Source organism: Belonocnema kinseyi, chromosome 7 (genome assembly GCF_010883055.1).
Source record: "Belonocnema kinseyi isolate 2016_QV_RU_SX_M_011 chromosome 7, B_treatae_v1, whole genome shotgun sequence".
NCBI lineage: Eukaryota > Metazoa > Arthropoda > Insecta > Hymenoptera > Cynipidae > Belonocnema > Belonocnema kinseyi.
Genome location: NC_046663.1, coordinates 118788700 through 118812646, shown reverse-complemented (window position 1 = coordinate 118812646; position 23947 = coordinate 118788700). Strand labels below are relative to the sequence as shown.

The following is a 23947-nucleotide window of genomic DNA, read 5'->3' as shown; positions in this document are numbered from 1 at the left end:
AAAGACAACAGTAGAATATGAATGGAAGATGTACGGGGAGAAAGTGGAACAGGTCGAGGAATTTAGTTACCTAGGCTTCTAGTTTGATGCGACTGTGAATGTTTGATGCGTTAGTGTGGTCAGTCCTACATTATGGAGTGGAGATCTGGGGATGAAAGGAACATAAGAAGGTGGTAAGTATGCACGAGAGATTCTTGACATGGACAATGAGAGTGAGCTGGAACTATCCAGGATATATTTTGAGGGAGGAATTAGGCAGAGATAAAATAGTTATTAGACAAAGGAAGAGAGCATGGATCTTTAAGGATAAGCTAAAAAGAGGGGAGGGAAGCAGGATAGTACAAGCTTGTCCACAGAAAGTAGTAAACAAAGAGAATAGGGGTAACAAAGAAGAATCAAGGTGAGACGGAGATACAACAGAGGAGAAAAGAATGCGATATAAGAGCAGATGTCAGAGTATGGCAAGAGTTAGAGAATGAACTGATCGCTAAAAAGGGCGATGAATGATGGAAAAAAATCGTGGATTCTAAGCATAACAGGTTGTATAAGGTAGTAAAGGCTGAAGGAGAGTTTGAATATTTAAGAAAGGTAAAATACGAGAGTAAATGGAATCACGTTATATGTTTTAGAATAGGAGAAGGAATGAGAGAGTGCAGGTACTGGATGGATGGTAAGGTACGGCGGAGGAAACGGGTGGTGAGAGTATGGACAATAGAATAAGGTGGATCTTGGATGATGAGACTTGAAAAAATGAGTAGGGAAAGGCCAAACGTGCACTCCCATACAAAAACAGTAAAGTAAAAAAACATGAATTCATGTTAACGGAAATGATAAGAGGAAACAGAAGCCCAGGAAATGCTATAGTCAGCAAATCTATAGAATAATTGTGCGGAGACAAAGCGATAGCATATAATTTAATATAAGTCGAATCTTATTATTTAAGCAGTAAGTATTATTAGGGTAGTATAAATGGTTTTGTAACGTACTGTAAAGGGAGCGGAGGCCCTTAAACCCGTAAGAGGGAGATAATAAATACATACATATATATAGTGTGAAGCATTATATATAATATTCATTTGTTATAAGCAAAAAAGATATAAGACAAATGAATATTATACATAATACTTCACACTGCATATCGATGGATTCTACGAAGAAAAGGCTATCTTCTCGTTACCGTTAAGAATTAGACTAAGTTAATTTTGCATGAAATTCAGTAAACACATAGAAGTGTTAAACTAAATAAAAATCTTTTAAAATGTGCTGTTTTTAAAGTTACAGGAGCCTGGCTTGAAACCCAGATTTCTCAAGTTTCAAGAAAAACCGTACATGCTGAGCCAAGAAAAGTCGAACCGACATGAATTTTCGTTCTATGCAAACTTCTATGTATTAACCATTCAATTTATTATTATTTAATTTTTATGCTTAGTTTATGACGCACCTTCTCTGGCGAATTAATGATTCCAGTATTGTATCCAAACTGCAGCATCCCAAGCACCGCTGCCAGTATTGCATACGACAGGAAAAACGTCAACCCCTAAAATATAAAATTTATTTAAATTTTTTTATTGAAGGATCATAAATTCAATCTTTCAAGAACCTTTTCATACACAATCTTTACTCTTCGATTTCTGCAAGAAGAATTCGGCAATTGTGAATTTTTTTTATATATAATTTTTTTACTAAAATTTAATTTCTGAGTATTAATTTTTCAATGCAGCAAAATGTGCTTTTTAGACCTTTTAAAGAGAAAAAATTTTGATTTCATTTTTTTTTTAAATTTAATGAGATGTTTATTTATTGAATTCTCTAGTTCCAATTTTTTAATTATGTAAATATAAAAATGGTAGATACATGTTTTTAATTTTTAAAAATGTTTATATTTACATAAGTATATCAAATTTTACCAGGGAATTTAATAAATCCTAGATATTTATTCCATTAAAAAAATAAGATCAAATAAAAAAAAAAATAATGATCAAAATAATTGTTCTCAAAAATTACCAAGAAGCGCATCTTTCTGCCATGCCAAATTTATGCTCAGGTGACTTTGATTATATATTTCAAAAATTATTAATACAAAAAGAATAATTGCAATTGTTTTATTTATCTTGCTACATTTTAATTTATCTATCCTTTTAATTTATCTATTATTTCCCGACGAGAAGCTGGTAGCGAATGGACACATGGTCTCAGCTCTGGCGGAAAATCTGTTTACTCAACGTTCAATTACTCGAGTACAAGAAAAAATGCATCCTGGAATTGAGTTATTTTATAGAAAAACATCTCAGCTTTTTAATTAGACTATTTAAAAAAATCAAGTGGATTCTTGGAGAAAAAATTAAATTTATTTTTGATATTCGGAAACGTAGGTCAAATTTTAAAATTTTTCAAAAATGATAATAACCAGTTGAAAGACAGTAAGAAAGTCTTTTGGAAACATATGAAGTAAAATTGTCTTTAATGTAAAAGCAAATAATTTATATACTTTTGAAGAAGAAGCTTCCCATCAAAAGTCTCAAAATTGCATACCCCCTACTTTAGCAAATATTTGTCGAAACGAAAAAAAAAAACATTTGCACTAAGTACCATCTTATAGGTCCCTAATCAGCATAACTTGTCCGATTGGACAATTTCGTCTATGCCAAACATAGGTACTTATACAGGGTGTCTAAAAAGTTCCGGGACGATTGGATATTTCCTCAGTTAAAATATTTTTCAAAAAAGTGAAGGTCATTTCCGAAGAAAATTTCAACGAGGAATTCAATGCTGACCTTCGGTTTGACGTTGAAGTTGACCTTCATGGCTTTTTTAAGGTCAACTTTGTTTTTTAAAATGGAAACCCCTTTTTTTACATCTGCAATCGATAGAGCAGACAATTCTACGTTCATGTACGTACCCAAGTCATAGCTGAATTGTAACAGTCAAGGTCCGTTAGAGGTTATTTGAAATTAACAAAGTTTTCCAAGAGGCCAGCGTAATTCTTGAAGTAAATTTCAACGAGAAATTCATTGGTGAGCTCTATATTGATCTTGGTTATTAGCGTTTTGAATATTGTTAAATCATAAGGAAATTTTTCATTAAAAGTTCCAGGTGTTTTGGTGAGAGTTCTGTTCCTCCACGAAGAGTTATACAGTCCTATACCCTTTTTCGCTACCTAAGTCAATACCTAAGGCGATACCATAAGTCCTATACCGTTTTTTCATACGAATATTACGAATCGAAACTAAATTTACGTATTACGAGTACGAGTTTCGCTAAAAGATTATTATGGCGCAAGCTAAACTTCCGGAACGAGAGAGGTTATCTCTTTTAACGATGCGTGGTTGGGGAGATCGAGTTCGATCTTATGATCAAGTTCGTTTGCTTTTTAATTGCACTTTTCGTAATGGAGAAGGGTTAAATCCTATCTCAAAATCAACAATTGAAAGAACTGTAAGGTGCTTTATGAATCATGGATATACAAGGACCTTCAGAGAACTGGCCGGCCAAAATCTGCAGGATATAAGGAGATGCAGATGGACATAGCCCAAACATTTGTTGAAAACCCACACCTTAGTTTACGTCGAGCTAGTGATGAGCGTGACGTTGCTCCTGAGACAGTGCGAAATATTTTAAAAAGTATTAATTTCCATCCTTACAAATTCCATCTGTATAAGAGCTCAATGAAGATGATCCTGATCGTCGGGTTGAATTTCGTGAAATTATGATGGACAGAATTAATAGAGATCCTCTTTTCTTGTACAATACAGTATTTTCAGATGAATCTATAGTACTTTCACTTTAAAAGGTGAAGTTAACAGGCAAAATTGTAGATATTGTTCCGACACGAATCCTGATTGGATGTTGGATAGTCACACACAATATCCACAAAAGATTAATGTTTGGGCCGGTATCTTGAATGATACATTGATAGGCCCTTTCTTCATCGATGGTAATCTCAATGCGCGTGCATTTGAAGAGCTTCTCAGAAACCAAATTGTACCAAGAATAAGGGAGATTACAGGCGATAATTTTCAACATATTTGGTTCCAGCAGGGTGGAACAGCGGCTCATTACGGTAGGGATGTTCGATCATATTTGGATACTCAGTTCCCTCAAAGGTGGATTGGAAGAAGGGGTAAAATCAAGTGGCCTGCAAGATCCCCTGATCTGACGCCTCTCGACTATTTTCTTTAGGGTCATTTAAAGAGCAAAGTATACTCAACGCAACCGTAAAGCTTAAACAAATCGCAGAATCGGATTCTGCAACAGGCTACTTAGATTCATAGGCAGATGATTCGTAATGCTGTAACTCATTTTTACAATCGCATAGCTTTTTGTTAAGAAGTTCAAGGTTTTCAATTCAAACATCTTCACTGAAGCGTGGGAGGCAAGAGGACTCACGCTAATCAAGCACCCCAAAGAGAACAGAATTTGCTGCCTCCACGTCGTTGTTCCTGAGTAATGCTAAACGTAAACGTAAACTGCTTGGCAAAACCTTGAAGACCATCACCAAGATCAATACAGAGCTCACGAATGAATTTCTCGTTCAAATATACTTCACGAATTGAACTGATCTCTTGGAAAACTTTGTTAATTTCAAATAACCTCTAACTGACCTTGAACGTTACAATTGACCTATGGCTTGGGTACGTACCTGAACGTAGAATTTTCTGCTCTATCGATTGCAGATGTAAAAAAGGGGGTTTCCATTTGAAAAAACAAAGTTGATCTTCAAAAAGCTATAAAGGTCAACTTCAAGGTTCAAACTAAGGTCACCATTGAAGTCCTCGTTGAAATTTACTTCAGGAATTACACTGACCTCTTGGAAAATGTTGTTAATTTAAAATAATCTCTAGCTGACCTTAAACGTTACAATTGACCTATGACTTGGGTACGTACCTGAACGTCGAATTTTCCGCTCTATCGATTGAAGATGTAAAAAACGGGGGTTTCCATTTGAAAAAACAAAGTTGACCTTCAAAAAGCAATGAAGGTATATTTACTTGAGGAAATATCCAACCGTCCCATGACTTTTTAGACAGCCTGTATGTTTTACGGCTAATTACTAAGCAATGTTCCATAACTTATTTAAAGAATACTTTAATTTCATTTCTTTGTAAATAATTGTGTATTAAATTGTTTTCCTTAGTACAAGTCCAGACATACACAAACGTTAGATACCGCCATCTCACAGCTAAAGTAGGTCAGCATAAAACATAATCCAATCTTACTTTTTGCAACCCCCGCATTTCTTGCAAGATTATCTATTGTACATAATTGACAAGAAATCTTTCGATTATCCTTACTATTAGGAGTACAATAGCATTCAATCTTAGATTTATTATTTAAGATAACTGGTACGAAACATTAAAATTAGAGAACTATGTTCATATAAAGTAAAAATTCCCTGTAAATATATGCAGAATTTCTAAACATCGAATATTTAGTGCTTGCAATTTTAATGAAATAACTGTAGAATAAAACCATAAAACCCACGTAAAATATTACAGGAAGGTCATTAATAAGTAGGTAAATACCGTTGAGGTAAGACTGTGCATTTAAGGCATAACAATCCCAGTTTATATATTATGATGGTGTAGGGGAAAGTAAAATAAATCGGAATATTTTAATAAACACAAACACATTTATTTAAATTTTAATATGAATAAACAATTAAAATCATAAATAATAACTAATAAAATATACAGGCATTGATTCGTGCGATACGTAAAATATAACTATGAAGGTAATTAATATAAATAAAATGTAACGTCTAATAATAATAAAATATAACAAATTAATCATCCGCAAAATAAAAATACAGTGGTAGTGGTGGACCTAACATAAATTAAAGGGTAAGGCTCCATAACACTAAAAATAATGTATGCAAATAGAATGTTTATTCTTGATGAGTGTATAACATAAATGATCAACAAATTAATGAATATTAGAACTAATAATTTAACAGTAGAATTGCAGATTTCTTAATACAGTTTCCTGTCACGGATATTTACCCACATTCGACTATGACCTACATTTAGGAGCATCGAGATATATATGGAAGGTAATTATTGTAACGCTAAAACTAAAGGTTCAAATTTAGCTTTGTTTAATTTAAAATCGCTAAAGGTCGATTCAAACAATATTCTGTATCTTTCTATTCTGGTTTTGCAAAACAACTAAATATAATAATCACTAGATCTGAGCATGATTTGAAAAAATATATATATCTTATAATATAGGAAAATGAACAAAATTATAAATTAAAATAAACGAGAAAATAAACGAAGATCACATGTTTCCAATAAAAAGTGGATTTATTTTTTATATACCTGTTCGAGAAGTCGAAGTTTTCGCCGATGCGTATGCTCTTCTAGGCGTTCCACATATTCTCGCAATTCTTCTATTTCTTCTTTCACCTGCTGCACTGTATCTAATTCATGCTGCAGGAAAGTTACAGTGTTATTGACTCAAAAAATTAACCTCCGTAGCTGGGAAAAAGTCTAGACCATAGATTGAACAATGAGTTTTCTAAACAATAAAATCGAGAGCAATTTGGATATCTATCCGTAAGTTTGCGATTATAATATTTTGCTTTCTATTGTCCACCACGCTTAAAAAGTTACACTAAGTTTTGTATTTTGTTTTCATTATTCTTTATAAAATGTCTATTATTATGGAATTATACATACCCACGTGAAAAATATATATAATTTATACATAAATTATATATGAAATTATGATTGAACTTTTATAAAATTTGTATAGCATTTTTAGAGAACTTACATTTCATTTTATATAATGATTATATTATTTTATATTTAAAATTGGTTATATACAATTTGTATATAACTTATAGTAAATAAAATTTGTATATAATCGACGCGGTGGTGAACAGTCTGTCGTCCCACTCTGTGCGTAGATCGCTTCGTAAGATTTATCGCATATAGCTCGCTTATATCCGGACTTATTATGTTCTTTAATTTGACGTGCATAAACTGTCGGTACCGGTAAAAAATGGTCAGTACCGGTTAAAAAAATTTATCGGTACCGACAAGGAATTCGGGGGTTTCCGGGAATGCACGGAATTCAAGAAATCCTCGGGTTTCATTGAATTCATAGATTTCACTTGAGGCACGGAATTAATGGAATGGCGAAATACATAGAATTCACGGAATACATGTAATTCACGGGTTTCATGGAATTCAAAAATTTCATAAAATTGAGGGTATTCGCCCCTCTTACTAGTCACAGAAATAATGTTGGTAAAACCCTTAGCCCCTTCCGACATCTCGTGGAGGACAGGAAGGCACGCCTGTGACTGGTCACTGAAATGATTTTAATCCAATCCCTGCCCCATTCCAACCTCTCGTGGAGGCGGGCCAAAACCAATAGGCCTGGTTACAGAAATAATGTTTTTTAAACCCTTACCCCTTAACAGCATCTCGCGTGGGCGGGCAGGCACCTATTTCATTGGTCACAGAAATAATTATGGTAAAATCTTTAGCCCTTTTCCACATCTCTTGAGGACAGGGAAGCACCCCTGTGACTTGTTACAGAAATAATGTTGGTAAAACCCTTAGCCCTTTCCGACATCTCGTGAGGGCAGGAAAGCACTTCTGTAAATGATCATAGGAATAAAGTAAACTTTTTCAACATCTCGCGTAGGCGGAAAGTCTCCCCTGTGACTGGTCACTGAAATAATTTTTGTCAAACCCTTACTTCTTTCCAACATTTCCTAACCCTTTATTCTTGAATACCTATGTTTCGTCTTCTGTGATGATTCACACAAATAAGTTCAGTTTTAGATCTAACCTTTTCTAATGTTTTCTGCTCTGAGACATTAACTATCAAGATAACCGATATTGTAAATCACACAGTAGCATTAAACACATGGAAAAAAATTGTGTATATTTTTCCAGGAATTTAGGCTCTATCCTTAAAATAAGTCGTAAGCAAATTTTGTTTTCTAACAAAAAACTTTTTAAATTTAGTTTCCGCGAAACAAACTTTTGACGGAATACCAAACAAAGGACTCCACGCAATGTTTTGGAAACTATTGCTTAATTTTTTCAAATTCGCGGTCTTCATTTACATATATTCTTGAAAAAAATGATGTTTAGTATTATCTCGAATCGGTTTTATTCAAATCCCTAATAGCACGGAACGTGTAAAATGTCCGCCCTTTTGGGAACAATTCAGTATAACGTTCTACTAAGACCTGGTTGGAACCTTCCATTAGTGTTAGTTTTAACAACAATTATCTCATAAACCGTAAACGATATATAGAATGGATAATTATTTTTGATTCTCTTCTACCGAAATAAAATATACAGTTTAAGAATTAAATCAGAAATTCAAAACTTTTTATTCTCTAATATTGTTAAGTACATTTAAGCTTTTGAAGTTTCAACGAAAATGTTCTGATAAAGTTTACAATCTTGAGTCATTTTGTAAATATTTAAAAATACAAACTCTTAGTTTTATAATTGAAGGATGTTAGACAGTGAGCATAAAATATTTTTAGAATTAGTTACATGTAAAATAAGGCAAGAATGAATTCTTCTTATTTTCAGTATATTCGTGTTATCATTACTAATATAATAAATTATTTTATTTATATATATTTTATATTTAAAATTTAAAAAGAAAACTCCAATAGACTTACAATTTCCGACATGTCTTTAGAAGATTATCATTTTTCGATTGTATCCCAAAGAACATTGTAAAAACATTTATTTTTCGCATGTTTCAAAAATAGTTCAATTTTTCAGAAAATGATTGATAATTAAAAAGGAGACAATTGCACTTGCATTAGTTTATTTGTAATTATTTTTAAAAAGAATTTCAGTGATTTCGACTGTCTAGTCTTCTTATGAAATAAAGTAAAGCGACCTGTTAGTCGAAGAAAAGGATTTGAAAACATTAAAATATCCTATCTCTGCTTGCTTGCATAAGAAGAGATGCGTGTTTAATATTCCAACTAACCTATTCTCCGTGCGTTATCAAGTATGCTCTTCGGAGAATGACATAAAACTTAAGGTGAATAGAAAATGACTTATTTTTTATAGTTTATTTTATGAGTTTATGTTTAAAACTCTTTAATAAACGATTGTAAAGCTTGGTTATTTAAGTATATCCGTTTGTGAAAATGAATCGAAACTATTGTCAATTTTTTTCCAGTTCTCTGGGTTACATTCAAAAGAAATAAATATTTCGAATTCTCTAAAGTTTAAATACATCCGAAGTTAACATTGTCAAAATCATGACAAAACTTAATCTTTTTAACTGTGTTAAAAATGTGTATCAATAAAGTATCAATTGAAAAACCAATTTGGGACTTTACCTACTAAGGCTAAACCTCCCCCTTGGTGAAGGAGAGGACTTATATTTTTTCCCGAATTTAATATTACGTTATCTTTTGGCAGCTGTGAGCGCCCAGGATGGTAAATTGAATTAACTTTAATTGACTTTCCAGATAAGAATTTAAATCAACGATTAAAAATAAAACAAGAGAATTTAAAACTGCGATTCATTATTTAAATCAACAACTTCAAATACTGGAACAAAGTTTTTTTGTGTGTGTGGAAATTATAATGGACCATAGCGAGGCTGTTAGATTTCGGTGTACTTATCCCAAGTAACGCCTGCCCCTCACCCCCTTGGCATCTAGCAGCGCCTGATTGACGTTTGATATTTTCTGGGAGTTACGGTGTGGCAGCTTGAAGCGCCCTAGCTCTTTTACTGAAATGTTTTGATAAATGTCGGCTTGCTTACCAATGCATTTCTTTGATCTGGTTGCGTTGGATTATTGACTGATATAAGTGATTTATTTAATTTATGCGATTTATTTGATTTGATTTTTATTTTGTACCACTGTATACCTGATAATTTATTCACGCTGTGTTATCGATTGTACTGATTTATATGTTGTTGATTTATATGATTCATTTGATTTATCGGATTTATATAACTGACATTTGATTCACGCTGTGTTACTGATTATCATTAATACAATTTTCGACGGATACCACATTTTCCTGAGATTGCTTGCCTTGTCTTGTTCTATGTAAATTATTTGAGAATTGTTTTGATTTATTTTGGTGATTTGTTTTGCGATTTATCCAACGAATACCGTCATCGAACGATACCGCTTCTTTCTGCCAACCGTGACAACGTTGTTGTTGTTTTTCTCTTAATTATTCAGAAACACTATTACGCGATTTGGGTTTTAAAAGGTTTTCGAGTGGTTTTCCGATTTTTCCGTAACCGTTAAATTGTAAAATGGCGTTTTTAGACTCGGTAGCCGAAATGTCTACATTTAGGGAATTAAAACAATTAATCTACGATTTGAACGATGATCAGCTGACCGATGCATTGGAGTTGTTACAATTGGACGCTTCTGGTACGCGTAGAGAAAGATGTTCGCGATTAAGGAAGGGGGTGAAACTACATAAGGGGATGTCATCTCACGCATTGGATGTTAACTCAATGACTACGGACGCGACAGATCAGGACGAGGATGACCTACCATCAGATGGATCATTGCCCTCGGCGGTTAGTACTAGCCCGGTGACCTTAACCGTGGAAACTATCGTCACGGCCACCAGTACAACCACCTCAGCTACAAGTGTGGCAAATTCGTCGAACCTTTTGCAGATCGCGGTAGCAACGCAGTCACCTTTCACGGTTATGACACCCCCCGAAAGCGTCACGACACTCCAAGGTCGTCCTAACCCCAGAAATGTCGGACTTTCGTTTAATTACGCTAGCTTTTACGAACTGTCGGGACCATTCCCGCTCGCGGATCGATCTTCCATCCCAGTCGAGAAAGATTTCCCAATTTCGGACGCTTTTAGGTTTCCCGAGAATACCCGTAGAAGCACGCTAAATTTGACAAGCAGTCCCCGTAATATCCATACAGATGACTCACGACGGGGTAGTTTACACTTACCGGAGGCAGCTCAAACGGGTTCGTTACATCTGCCTAGTATTCCCCAAGACACCCCTGCGGCAAATAATTGCCAAGAAACTCTAAATCTCCCAAGCGCAACTCGGTCTCAGTCACACAGTCGGAGCGGCGTCGAATCCGAACCGGTACTATTCCGAGGTTCACACCCCAACGGAATATCCTTACAAAAACGATTAGGATTGAGGATTCTACGGACTCCGAGATTTCGGTGGGACACGTTGGCGGGAGGGCGGATCCACTTTTCAGTAGGTTTACTCCTCGAGAAGGTGCCCGATATGATCGACCAACATACGAAACACGTGACTCCCCTCTATATCGTCGAGGTAGCCATCCGAACACCGCGATTTGTTGGGTCTAAGACTTCCGATTGGGCGTAATTTAGATCTCGACGACGAATTAAACCGCGATCGCCACCGATGAGCGACCGGATCGCGCTACTTGTCACGACGACGTTTAGATAACTCTAGAGACCTTGGGAAAATCGTGCTCAATTGGAAGATAAATTTTGACGGGAGTGGTAGAACTAGCGCCGAGGATTTCCTAACACGAGTCGAGGACCTAACTAAGCTGACAAACTTCTCCGATGAGAAACTTTTGCTCGCCATGCCGGTATTATTAGAAGGTATCGCGTTTAAATGGTTCAAAAACCACGAATTAAAGTGTGTAAATTGGGCACAATTTAAAAAGGCGTTTAGGCACAGATTTGGTGACGAGGATTTTGAGAGGCGCGTTAGGGAATAGATTCACTCTAGGACCCAGGACAAGAACGAGCGTATAAACGATTATCTGACGAACCTAGAAGGTCTTATCAATTTGCTCGAAAATGAGATGGCGACGGTAGAGCAATTGGATTGGGCGCATAGGGGGCTCAGGCCTTAATTTCATAGGGAAATTCGTCGCTCTCACTACCGGACCTTTAATGAACTTTCGCGGTTCGGTAGAGGTTGGGAGAAGGAGTGGACAGCCATTAAAGAATATCAACCACCCCCTAATCCCGAGAGTTCGTTCTTGCAGGAGTTCTCGTATCGCAATTTAATGGCTCAGAAACCCTTAAAGAATAGCTCCTCGGCCATTACCGAAGACATTTCGCTGTCGCCGTTAAAACAACGGAAAATATTCCGGAGGCTAACAGTAAGCCTCCCAACGGAAAGGGTAACGGTAGGGGCAGAAACGGTAGGAAGGGCGGAAGCGACGGTAACGGTACGGGAAGGGGAGGTCAAATTAATAACGATCACTCGGGTGGGAAGCAGCCGAGCTCGACTACGCCCGCTGCTCCCAGCCAACAAGTTTATTCGCGAGATAATAATTCTGGCGCTTCGGGCGAGGTCACATGTTTCAGATGTAGACAGGTGGGACATTATCAGAAAGGCTGCGCACAGCCGCATAAAATAGCGTGTTACGCATGTAAGAGAGTGGGGTTTACCCTTAAGACATGCCTAAATTGCTCGGGAAACGCAACGTGGAAGCAGTAGGATCGGGCCCTACTGCCCCTCAACTTAAAGAGACCATCAACAATGCGTCAGACGTCTCTAGACCTATAGAAACTTCCGTATTGGCCTTGAATAATTTAGACGATTGTAAGGGTCTTAGTGTGCCACCAAGCGATTTTTATTTTGGAACCGCGTCTTCCGATGAGGCTCCAACCTCATTTGTGCTTGAGGCTCTTGTGCACAGGGAGGATGGTGATTCGCCGCGTTTTGCGCGTGCGTTTTCCGATTTAAAACAGGAAGCTTCGAACAGCACCATTTTGCTCAATGGGTACCCTGCCTTAGGAGATAAAATTGCATCAATTTCGGATCGTGTTGTTTCAGATTTGCAGCCGGAATGCGATAAATTAGGTCTCGACGAGTTTGAGATCGCTGAGGGGGGTATACAAAAATTTTCCAACCCTGACCAGATCGCCGGGATACTACAAACCGAGTTGGTACGCAGTAGAATGCACCTTAAGATCTCTATCGATTTCTTCTCGGTCGACGCACTGTATGACACGGGTTCGACTAGGACTTGGACAGGTCTTGTCAGGAGTTCACAGCATCTGCGGTTCTCGGCAGGGGGCTCTTCCAATTCGCTCGTATGCCGCTCGGTGTTACAGGGGCTCCGGCCACCTTTCAGAGGCTTATAGACAAGATCATTACTCCCGAGATGAGTCCTAACGCGTTCTCCTATCTTGATGACATTATAGTGGTCACCGAAACTTTTGAGGGGCATCTGTGTTGGCTAGGGAAGGTTTTAGATAGGATTTCCGAGGCTGGCTTGACCATTAATCCAGACAAGAGCCAGTTTTGTTGTGCCGAAGTTCGATACTTAGGCTTTATAGTCAACAAGCAGAGATTGAGGCCAGGCCTAGATCAGATAGCTCCCATCCTCACGTACCCAGTTCCCCGCAAGGTTAAACAGCTTCGTAGATTTATGGGATTAGCATCCTGGTACAGGCGATTTATTCCTGAGTTTGCTTAAGTGGCGGAACCCTTGACCAGAATATTTAAATTAGATGTGAAGTGGCATTGGGGGCAGGAACAGCAGGATGCATTTGACTGGCTTAAAGAAGCACTGACCACTGCAGCCATTCTCATCTATCCTTCGTTTGGCGATATAGAGGAGAACCCCTTTCACCTACAGACAGAGGCTAGTGCCACTGATCTGGGTATGGTACTGCCACAAGTGCAGGACGGCCAGGAAAAGGTAATTGCCTTCGCGAGTCGCACCCTGTCCGCAGCCAAACGCAATTATTCGGTAACCGAGTGTGAGTGCCTCGCAGTTTTGTTCGGGATTAGGAAATTCCGAGAGTACCTGGAGGGTTTACACTTCAAGGTAATAACCGACCATAGTAGTTTGAGATGGTTACGTAATTTGAAAAACCCTACTGGTGGAATCGCGAGATGGCCCCTTGAACTTCTTGAATACGACTTCGAGATTATTCACCGCAAGGGGGCTTTATATCAGGTACCGGATGCGTTGTCCAGGATGTCAGAGGAGGACCCTTTACCGGTTTCGTCAGTAACAGAGCCAGAAGACCTCAAATTCGAGGATTCGACTGACCCCTGGTACAAAAAGCGGCTACAGCTGATAGTGGAGCGACCTGGGGTTTTTCCCGATTGGAAAATCGAAGATGGTAGGTTATATCGGCACAGGCCGAACGAAATCACCGATCAGTTGATTCCGGATCTGGAGGCCTGGAAGCTGGTGTTTCCAGAAGAATTCAGAACCAGGGTGATGGAGGAAGTAGATTCCGAGCCTCAATCGAAACATTTGGGTAGGGACATGGCTTATGCGTGTGCGGCCCTCAGATATTACTGGCCTGGGTTGTACCGGGACGTCAGTGCGTCCGAGCGCGTTTAATCGGATGTCAGCGGACGTCAGCGCGTCGTTGAGCAACCCTGGACAGTTGTAGCTGCGGACGTCATGGGTCCTTTCCCCCGTAGCACTTCCGGTTTTAAATATATCCTGGTTTTCCAGACTTCTTCACCAAGTGGGTGGAGGACCTACCAGTCAGGACTGCGAATGGTCCCACTGTTAGGATCGCCTTTGAGGATTTTATTGTGTCACAATGGGGTGCCCCCGAAGTGTTGCACACTGACAATGGCACTGAGTTCGCCAACAAGCTCTTAGAAAACATGTGCAAGACCATCGGAATAATCCACACGACGAATACGGTTTACCACCCACAGGCAAATCTAACTGAGCGTGTAAACTGGGTATTAAAAACAATGATTGTAGTCTTCCTCCATAAAAACCATAAGGAATGGGACGCACATTTGCCAGAATTGCGCTAAGCGTACAACACCGCTTCTGACGGTACACTTAAAGACTCACCAGCCTTCCTGAATTTTGAGCGAAACCCTCTTCCATAGCGGTCTTTGAAAAGAGATCTTGAGAAAGCCACTCAGCACGATAGTCCTGACCGCGCAAAATGAGAGCAAGCGTGCTCGTTCTTTCCGGGTAGGTGTCCTCGTCTTAAAGCGTCAGCGCATCTTCTCGAAAAAGGAAGACCATATTGCGTCTAAGCTTTGTGATTAATTCGACGGACCCTACAAGAATAAGCGCAGGTTGTCTCCGGTTGTGTACGTGTTGGTCACCGAGAAAGGGAAATACGAGGACAAGGAGCATATAAAACATCTTAAACCTTATGTCCAAAATTCTATTCAAGGGGCTTGCGACCCGTAAATATCATTAGCTATAGGACACGTTTTTTAAAATTTAGAATACCGATCTCACCAAGGGCCCAAGGGCCGGACCAAGTCGCGCCCGGTCAGCCCCAGAAGGGGAGACCACTGCAGCCCGGGAATCCCAACCGAGCGGAAGCCGACCAGGCAGAACCCGCGAGATTGTGTGGACCCTAATCAGGCGGGAAGGTTACTACACGCCTTCACCCCCTCATCCACCCTCCAACAATAACGAGATGTTGGCCGAGGTGAGGTGGATGAGGGTTCTCGGCTATGAGAACCTCACTCGGAAGGGCGCGCCGAAGCCTCGAGCCTACAGAGGCCCCACATATAAGGACTGCTGGACCTTCGGGCAACCAGGACATTTAAGGGGACAGTGCCCTGACCCAGCCGGCTCCTTACCCCTATGCTTCGGGTGCGGGGAGCCCGGCTACCGGAAGGCCCCTTGCCCGAACTGCGGGGAATTGTACGCTTCGGAGATGGTCTTGGCCGGTAAGTGGAGGCGCCTACCAGGTCAGCGCATCTTCAATGCAGAAAATCGATCTGAGTTGGAGGAGCAGCTCGTCAAGATTCACGAGGCTGCACATAGAAACGGACGTTAACTACCGAGTTTATTTGCTATCTATGAATTTTTTTGTGTGTGCCGTTTTGCCCTATTCTCTCCTTCGTGGGAAATAAAAAAACTTGTTTACACCGTGCGAACCTCTATTTATTTGACTCATTAATTACTTACACTTACTCTATTTAAACAACATAATCGAAATAGTTAACGCCAATCAGCCCAGCTGAGCTAGGAGAACCCGAGTTCCTCCCAGATTTAAGGTAACTATTTCAAGATTTTTGTACCTGGTGCAAGAAACCTCGGGACATTATGCTTGATTTCCGTGATATTCTCGTAGCGTTTTGACATACCTATATAATTACTATTAATACCATGGTTTTATGAGCTAAATCCTAAACTGATATTGAAAAAACAGTTTTACTAATATCTATTAACTAAACCAGAAACTATTTTTGACAACCTGGTGCCATTTAACCGAACGAATCAAGGCAAAGTCCTCACTAAAACCCGATTACAAATTTCATGAATCTATAACTATATTCACAGGCCAATGCTCACCAATCTAAGACCTAAGTGAATGTATGGAAGGCTAAATATACGTTATTTACTGGTAGCACGTGAGTAATCTAAACTTGACTTGAACCTCCCGGAGCTTCACTAGGCAGCGCGACACCTAGAGGGACTGCACTAGAACAAAACTATAATTTAAATTAATCTACTACTATTTTGACGATGTAAATGCTAGTCTAATCCTAACCTGAACGTGGATTATGAATTTCCGTGAAACTACAATAAACAAAATATCCAAAACTCTGGTAATTCACCGTAACACTAATTTTCGAGCGGAAAAATTTGAAAAATCTATAACTGAAACAGAAAATTGAGTTCAAGATTTAATTACCACGTCCCATTACCATACATCCATAATCGACGTGGATCCATCGCTCTAATATACAAATATAAATAGCCTACTAACTAATTTCGATCACAGAGGGCGCGAATGCGCATATTTACAAGTTCCCTAAGCTTACGGCATAAACAGAGTTACCGATTTTACATTTTATAATCTTCCGGTAGTCGCTCGTTGCATAGTCGAATCTCGATGTTGAAGACCAAATGATTTTCCATCCGAAGACCGATGAGACCCCACTTGCCAAGTTTCCGATCGTTTGTTGTAAATCTTCACCAATTTTCGTGCATTTTGAACCAATGTGACGTGGTAAGATCAGGGTAGCGTTTGGTAGTACAACAACTCCCTGGTATGGTATTTGCAGTGTTGTCAAGATGGTGACGTACTGCAAGAGTATTGATTGGCCCAAACTGGGCTCTGACCACATCCGGTAACTGTAGTGGTATAGTTACTGGACTGGTTCTAGGTGGCCTTACCATAGAGTGGCAATTGTAGTGGTGACGTCAGACCTCGGCGACAAGACGGAGAGAAAAAACTGTGAATTCTCAACTGAGTGAAAAACGCTCCCTTGATGAGAAGCTGAGGCCCACATTCTCGTGCTGAGATCGGAAACTAGAGGCACAAGATGGCAGAAATGTGGTTGGTGATAAGTAAATCACCCTGGCTGTTGGTAAATTCGGCAAACTCTTGGAAGTGACAGCTCATCCCTTAAGTCCGTGGCGTTTTTATCGATCTCGGAGATTGGAAGGTGGTGGATAAGCCATGCAACAAACGTTCAGAAGGTATAAATAAACAGTTAAAAATGTTTGATGAGTGCCCTGTGGTCGAGACTTCCGTTCTTGGCCGTGGTCATGTCGGTCGCGAATCATTAAATAAATCCCCTTTAAAAAGTGACAGTTCAATATAATTTACCCTGTCACAAAACTTTGTTTTTAATTTAATTACTATTTCTGATTTCATTAAGAAATGGATGGGTATACCCACATGGATGTTGCACGCGTGAAAATATATTCGGTGAATATCTGTTTGATATCACAACTTTTAAGGTTTCATGAGTTCCATCTTTATGAAAAATTGCAAATGTTCAGAAAAAAATTACATTTTATATCAATCTCAAACTTTGTATATAATTTGTATATAATTTAAATGTCTATAAAAAATTACATTTCCTGTCATTGTAAAAAGTAGTAAAATAGTCTACAACGGGGAAAAACAAAATATCACGCGAAAAAAAATTGTAATAGGTTTAAATTATTCATTTAAAAACTATTTTATTGATATTCCTATTAAAAGTTCGTTTATTTAACTTTTCTGAACTGTAGCGTATGAGGATTGCTTTTTCAACGAGTTTCAACTTGTCGGTTTAGTGCAGTGGTTAGCACTCCCGACTGCTAGGCCTTAGATTTAGGTATAGATATGTACTATCGGCGAGAAAACTATAGGCATCTGCCTTTGAAGCTTAACAACTCAGTCAAAAAAATGCTAGCGCAACAAAAAAACAATCATATAAATGCTGAAAGTGTTCTACGTGAATGAGCTTGAAAACGTTTATGTAAACAAATTGTTGTGCTTAGCAGACTGAAAAATGTAAAAAAAAGTCAGGATTTTTGGGGACATTTAAGATCAGTCAAGTTTAGAGCATTATTTCTTATACAAGGGGCGATGGGAAAAATTTGAAAAAATTCATGAGTATGAGGAAAACTGTTGTGAACCAATTGCAGTTTATAAATTTAAAAAATAATACAAATTGTTGCTTAAAAGTACAAAAATGTGCAACTATATTATCTTCAGTTCTAATACAGATATTAAAGCGATTCAAACTGCAAACTGTGATGGATAGGCTCTGTATTTATTTTCAAGCGCCCGGAAGAATGTGTTCGTCTTATTTTGTAAAAATCGCGATATTTTTACACATTTTTTGTTGTTGTAAAACAAGTGACAGAAAGCAGGGGGGCCCTTTTTGTGTTTTACTGCCGACCGCTGATGTCATTCATCTTCAAACTCATTTACGTAGAACACTTTCAGCTTTTATATGACTGTTTTTTTGTTGCGCTAGCATTTTTTTTGACTGAGTTGTTAAGCTTCAAAGGCACATGCCTATAGTTTTCTCGCCGATAGTAGGTTCGAAACCTCATAGCGTTAGAAATTTTAGTTGTAATGTAATGTTTAAAAATGTAATATATGTATTTACTCTAATCAGGACTATTAATATTTAAAGTCAAAATACTCGCAATCATTTAATATTTATTTTTAAATACCTTTTTTGTCTCTCAACGACTACGTGAAAATAGTTAATGTTGTCTGTGTGCTGGGCGTGACGAATTTCATATATTAATATGCTCCAATTCTCCAGTAAAAAATAATCAAATTGATTCCCTAATTTAGTGACTGATGCTCTTCATACAATTGAAACATGAATCATTTAAATCTAGTAAAGCACCAATTGATCTTGTCCGGACTACGTTCGGGCTCCCCGGTCAGCTCCCGGCGATGCTCCATGGCTGGGCGCTGGCCAGCGGAGCGTAACGTTGCTGGTCGGATTCCGACCATAAACCCCGGCCACAGCCCTACATAAAGTCGGACTCTCCGGCCAGCTCCCGGCTTAAAGCCGGGCTCTCCGGCCGTAGAATGGCCAGCCCGTGACTTAAATTTTCACCCAGGAATAGGTAGATTATTATTAAAGTTTGTATAATATGGTCCTATTTAAATAAAAAAGTAAAAAGAAAAGCGAAAAATATGTTTCTAAATCTGTTTTACAGTCACAGGAGTGAATTTCATGAATTCCAGCAAATCAGTCATTTCCGTGTATTCACTGAATGTAATCAATTTCTTGCATTCCCGGAATTTCATGAAATTCGTGAATTTCATGAAATCAGTGAATTCCGTGATTTCTATCAACACCGGGAATTCCATGAATTCCTTGAATTCGATGAATTTAGAAAATTCTGTGAATTCCTTCAATTACGTTAATTCTATGAAATACTTAAATTGTATGTACTCCGTGAATTTATTAAATTCCATGAATTTCGTGAATTCTTTGCATTCCGCGAATTCCGTAAAAACCATGAATTCCGTGAAGTCCGTAAATTTCTTGAATTCCATGCATTGCGTTAATTACGCGAATTCCGTAAATTCCGCGAATTCTTTAAATTCCACGAATTCCTTGCTGAAGTCTAGCGTTAGGCTTCGAGCCTCATATGAAAATTCTTATGGATTCATTCCTTGTCCAAAAATGCCGTACCGCGCCCTGAGAAGTTTGACTTTCAAAACAGGTAAAAAAAAATTGTCAGTCCTGGTAATTTTTTTACCAATACCGACAATTTTTTATCGGTACCTACAATTTATACATTTCGCAGGTGAAAAAATCATAAATAGTTTATATATAGTGTTAAGTATTATATATAATATTCATTTGTTTTATACATTTTTTCTATAAAACAAATGAGTATTATATATAAAACTTCACACTATATATAAACTATATATAATTTTTTCGCGCGATCGGCATGCAACGGGCTCGCCTTTCTTCCCAAATATGCCTCAAACGGCTGTCAATTTCGACACATCCAAACAACGTCTAAACGGACGAATTGTCGAACGTAATATTTAAAGCACATAATATAAAGGCAATTATGCCGGTTTATTCAGCTAGTTTTTTCTAGAAAATGTTGCGGTGGGGAGCTAGCCTGGAAATTTGAAACGTCACGCGAAAGCGAGTGAAACACGGTCCTTCACACGGATCCCCACCACGTGACTCCTCTCCTTCTCTCAACTCTTTCCCTCTCTACCGCGATCTGTCTCGCACCGAAAAGAACTTCGTTCTAACCGCGTGTTTAAATAATCGTAGTTTCTGAATGTAATGTAATATTTAATTTAGCTATAGAGATGTTCACTTTTTTCTCAAATTGCTATCCTATGCTACATTTTGTTGAATAATTACATAATGTTGAGATATTTTTTCTGATGTTTAATAAATTTGTATTTTTTTTCTGAATGTCCAATGCATAGAAAAAAAATATAAGGGATTTTTTTATTGTTCAAACAAACATGGTTTGTTCAAACACTTATCTTTCCAAAAATATTTTAAAACTAGCATTTTTTAATGAAACACGATATTAAAGGATTTCGAGTAATAAATTCAGTTAAAAAGGTAATGTCATTGGTTATACAATTAACTACGCTTTTTCTCAAATTTCCTTCCTTGAATAAAAATTCTTTGAACAATTACATGAAGTTTTTAACAGAATTTACTACTCGAAATCATTCAATATCATGTTCGATTAAAAAAATAGGATTATAACAATATTGTTGAACAAATAATTGTTAAAACAAATTATATTTGTTCAAATAATTAGCATAGGATATCAATTTAAGAAAAAAATGGACATCCCTGGATCAATTTTTAGAAATTTTGAAAATAAACAATAAATAATAATTGTTTAAATAATCACATCATGTTTTTAAACAAATGTACTGTTCCACAAAATGACCATCTATTACATTTCATTCGGAAACCACAATTATTTCAAAAATTGTTTTAGAATAAATAATTGGTTAAAAAAGTTAAATTTATTTAAGCAATTGAAAATTGTTTAAAGAAACACAGGCGAGCCCCTCGTTTGTCGCTCTTGCCCCACGTCAGTCGTATAACCGTATACTGTATACCGCTCGTCAGTTTCAAGCGAGAAAATACACTGCATTTTCAATTACAAAAAATAAAAACATCACAAGAAAATTTTCGGGGAAAAACAAACTGGGCGGACTGTTGTAATTGCTTTTAGATTATGTGGTTAAAATAGTGCGTACAAGAACTCACCCGTTTAGACATACTTTGTCGGTGGTGAATTTGACACCCGTTTAAAGCTCCTTAAGTCGAAGGGTCCGCGATCTAAACCTGTTAAATGATATTTCAGAAATTTTACACAACGAAGGAAAATCGGTGTTCTACCGCTGGTTTTCTATTATTTATTCCGGCTCGCGTGTTTCTGCGTTGTATTTCAAGCTGCGAGCAAGTTTTATATGTCAACATTTTTGGAATCGCAAGTCGAACACAGATGTGTTTGCAGTCACATAAACTTAAGTGCACACACACACACACACACACATACACAGACGTGTGTCTCACTGGCTCACTCTACGAGCAAACTGAGCCGTTGTGAGAAAAAGCATGGATTTCCCATAAGACGCTATAAGCAGTTCACAGGTTTAGACCGCGGACCTATGTTCTAGAATCTAGATCCCAAAACGCGATTTTCGAAAATCCATTCGGAAAAAACTAAAATGAATTTTGTCGTTTTTCTTGCGAGGTATTAACTGCATACAAAAAATTTTCCAGAAAATACAAAAAAACGTTGTCAAAAAATATGCACTAAGAAGTTAGCATTTTTTAAATTAATAGTAATGCAAAAAAGGATATAGCATTATCTAATTCTAAGTTTTAAATCATGTCTAGGTTTTAATTAGTAATTGTAACTGCTGAAAGAATAAATTTCGTAGAAAATTTTATTAAAAAACAAAGTTTTACACTTATTGAGTTTAAAAATAATTGGTTCAAAATATGAAAAAAGGGGACATTGCGTAGTATAACTCAAGGGGACGATAAGGCAAACTCATTTCAACTTTGTTCTGGGCTAGTTTAATGGAAAACTCCACAACACTAACTATACTAACTATGCGCTATACTTAACCAGTTATTCGTACGGAAAATATCGTAACACTAAACAGTGTCTATTCTTTTAATATATTCACACTTATGAAGAAAATACTATATAACAAAATAAGAGTTTCATCCACGGAAGAAATAATATTCGAGCAATCTTCTCATTATTACCATTATAGTTGAATTGGTTTTACCAGTTGAAAGATAAATACAAATTTTAAAGATATATACAATAAATATGTAGTTCTATTAGGTATGTATTCTTTCAGAAATGTAGAAGTAACTGAGAAATAAAGAGCATTCTCATATAAAAACAGATACAGGTATACAGATGTACAGGTGATTCCACATTTGAAATTAATTTGATATATATTAAAAAAAAATCCACATAATGTTGAAATTAATGAATAATTGCAAATTGTGTCTTCATATCTAAATAAGTTATTATTTACGTCACTTTATAGAGCTGGAAAAATGCTTTGTGTATTTTCAAATCAAAAGCATATGAGATGCATGTGTACAAAAAGCATGATTCACAAGCAAAGCAGGCAATTTAGGCTCTTAAATTAATATACACCTATTCCAAACAAGTAATTTTTATTACTATATTTAATACTTATACAGCTCTAGCCATAAATACTTTAAATGATTGTTAACATTTAAAAAAATATTTTTTGTGCACAAGGTCGGAAATTTTTGACTCTAATATTGTTACTTTGAAAATATTTGTATTGGATCTTCTTTTAGGGGGTCCTGCCCATTCAAAAAAGGACTTGTTTCTCGATTCCCCTAATCTTTTTATTTCACTTCAATTTAGCCAAAATCGAATTATTTTGCATGACTGTATATGGAAAAAAATATTTTTTTACGTCGGGACATATACTGTGGGCAAAAACTAAGGTTAATTTTTAATTTAAGCTTCGCGGGCTAACCAATTTAAGCAAACTCATTGATTTTTATGTTGGTCCTACTGTTACTGACAACTGCGCCAAATTTCATGTCAATGTCATCATTTATTACCAGGCGGTGATCACTCAATGCTTTAGATGTGCCGCGAGAAAGTCCACGATGGAGCCATCTGGCGTATACTCATATCCCTAAGATAAGATAATAGATGACCTTTTAGATAATCGCGATAATACCCAGGTACTTTTCAGATAATAACTAAATAAATTGCAGAAAACAATATAAAAACAAGTAAAAATACATAAATAATTGTCAGAATAATTATTTATGCATTTCTAGTTGTTTTTGAACTGTTTTCTATATGAAAATGTGTTTTTATCAAGAAAGAAGATTGTGCAATTATTTGGGAAGTATGTTGCCGGTGAAAACAACAACAACGAACAGTTACCGTGGTTACTGTTGACCATTTTGGAAATTTTTAACTTAGACTAGTGGAATGAGGTGCGGGGAGCGCAATCGCACAATATCAGCGTATGCTCAGTTGAATATTAACATTTCATGAATTAAATAGAAGTAATTTTCTTATATTTTTAATGTAGAAAAAACATACAAAGATTTTAAAGTTCCAGCAGTGCCTTTCGCGATATGTATGCTAAAGAACCCTTATCTCTCTACGCATCCATAGTTTAACGTCAATTGTGGGTCCGGATGCAATAAGGGCACATAAAATTTTTTCGTGCGAAAACGAAGTCCCCTGGAGGCTTTAGAAAAAATTTTCGAATTTTAATTT

The 23947-nt window shown here is 37.1% G+C and overlaps 1 protein-coding gene across 12 annotated transcripts in view; it reads right to left on the bottom strand.

Annotated features, from left to right (window-relative positions):
- The window catches only part of LOC117177406 (glucose transporter type 1), a 583769-nt gene that overhangs the window by 228844 nt on the left and 330978 nt on the right, over positions 1-23947 (bottom strand). For 10 of the 12 annotated variants that reach the window (XM_033368061.1, XM_033368060.1, XM_033368059.1 and 7 more), the window contains 2 exons: positions 6318-6428; positions 1442-1537 (listed from right to left, as the gene is read on the bottom strand). In XM_033368061.1, coding sequence (XP_033223952.1) covers positions 1442-1537; positions 6318-6428 — 207 coding nt within the window. The remainder of the gene's footprint in view (positions 1-1441; positions 1538-6317; positions 6429-23947) is intronic. The other 2 variants (XM_033368067.1, XM_033368071.1) reach the window with 1 other exon arrangement.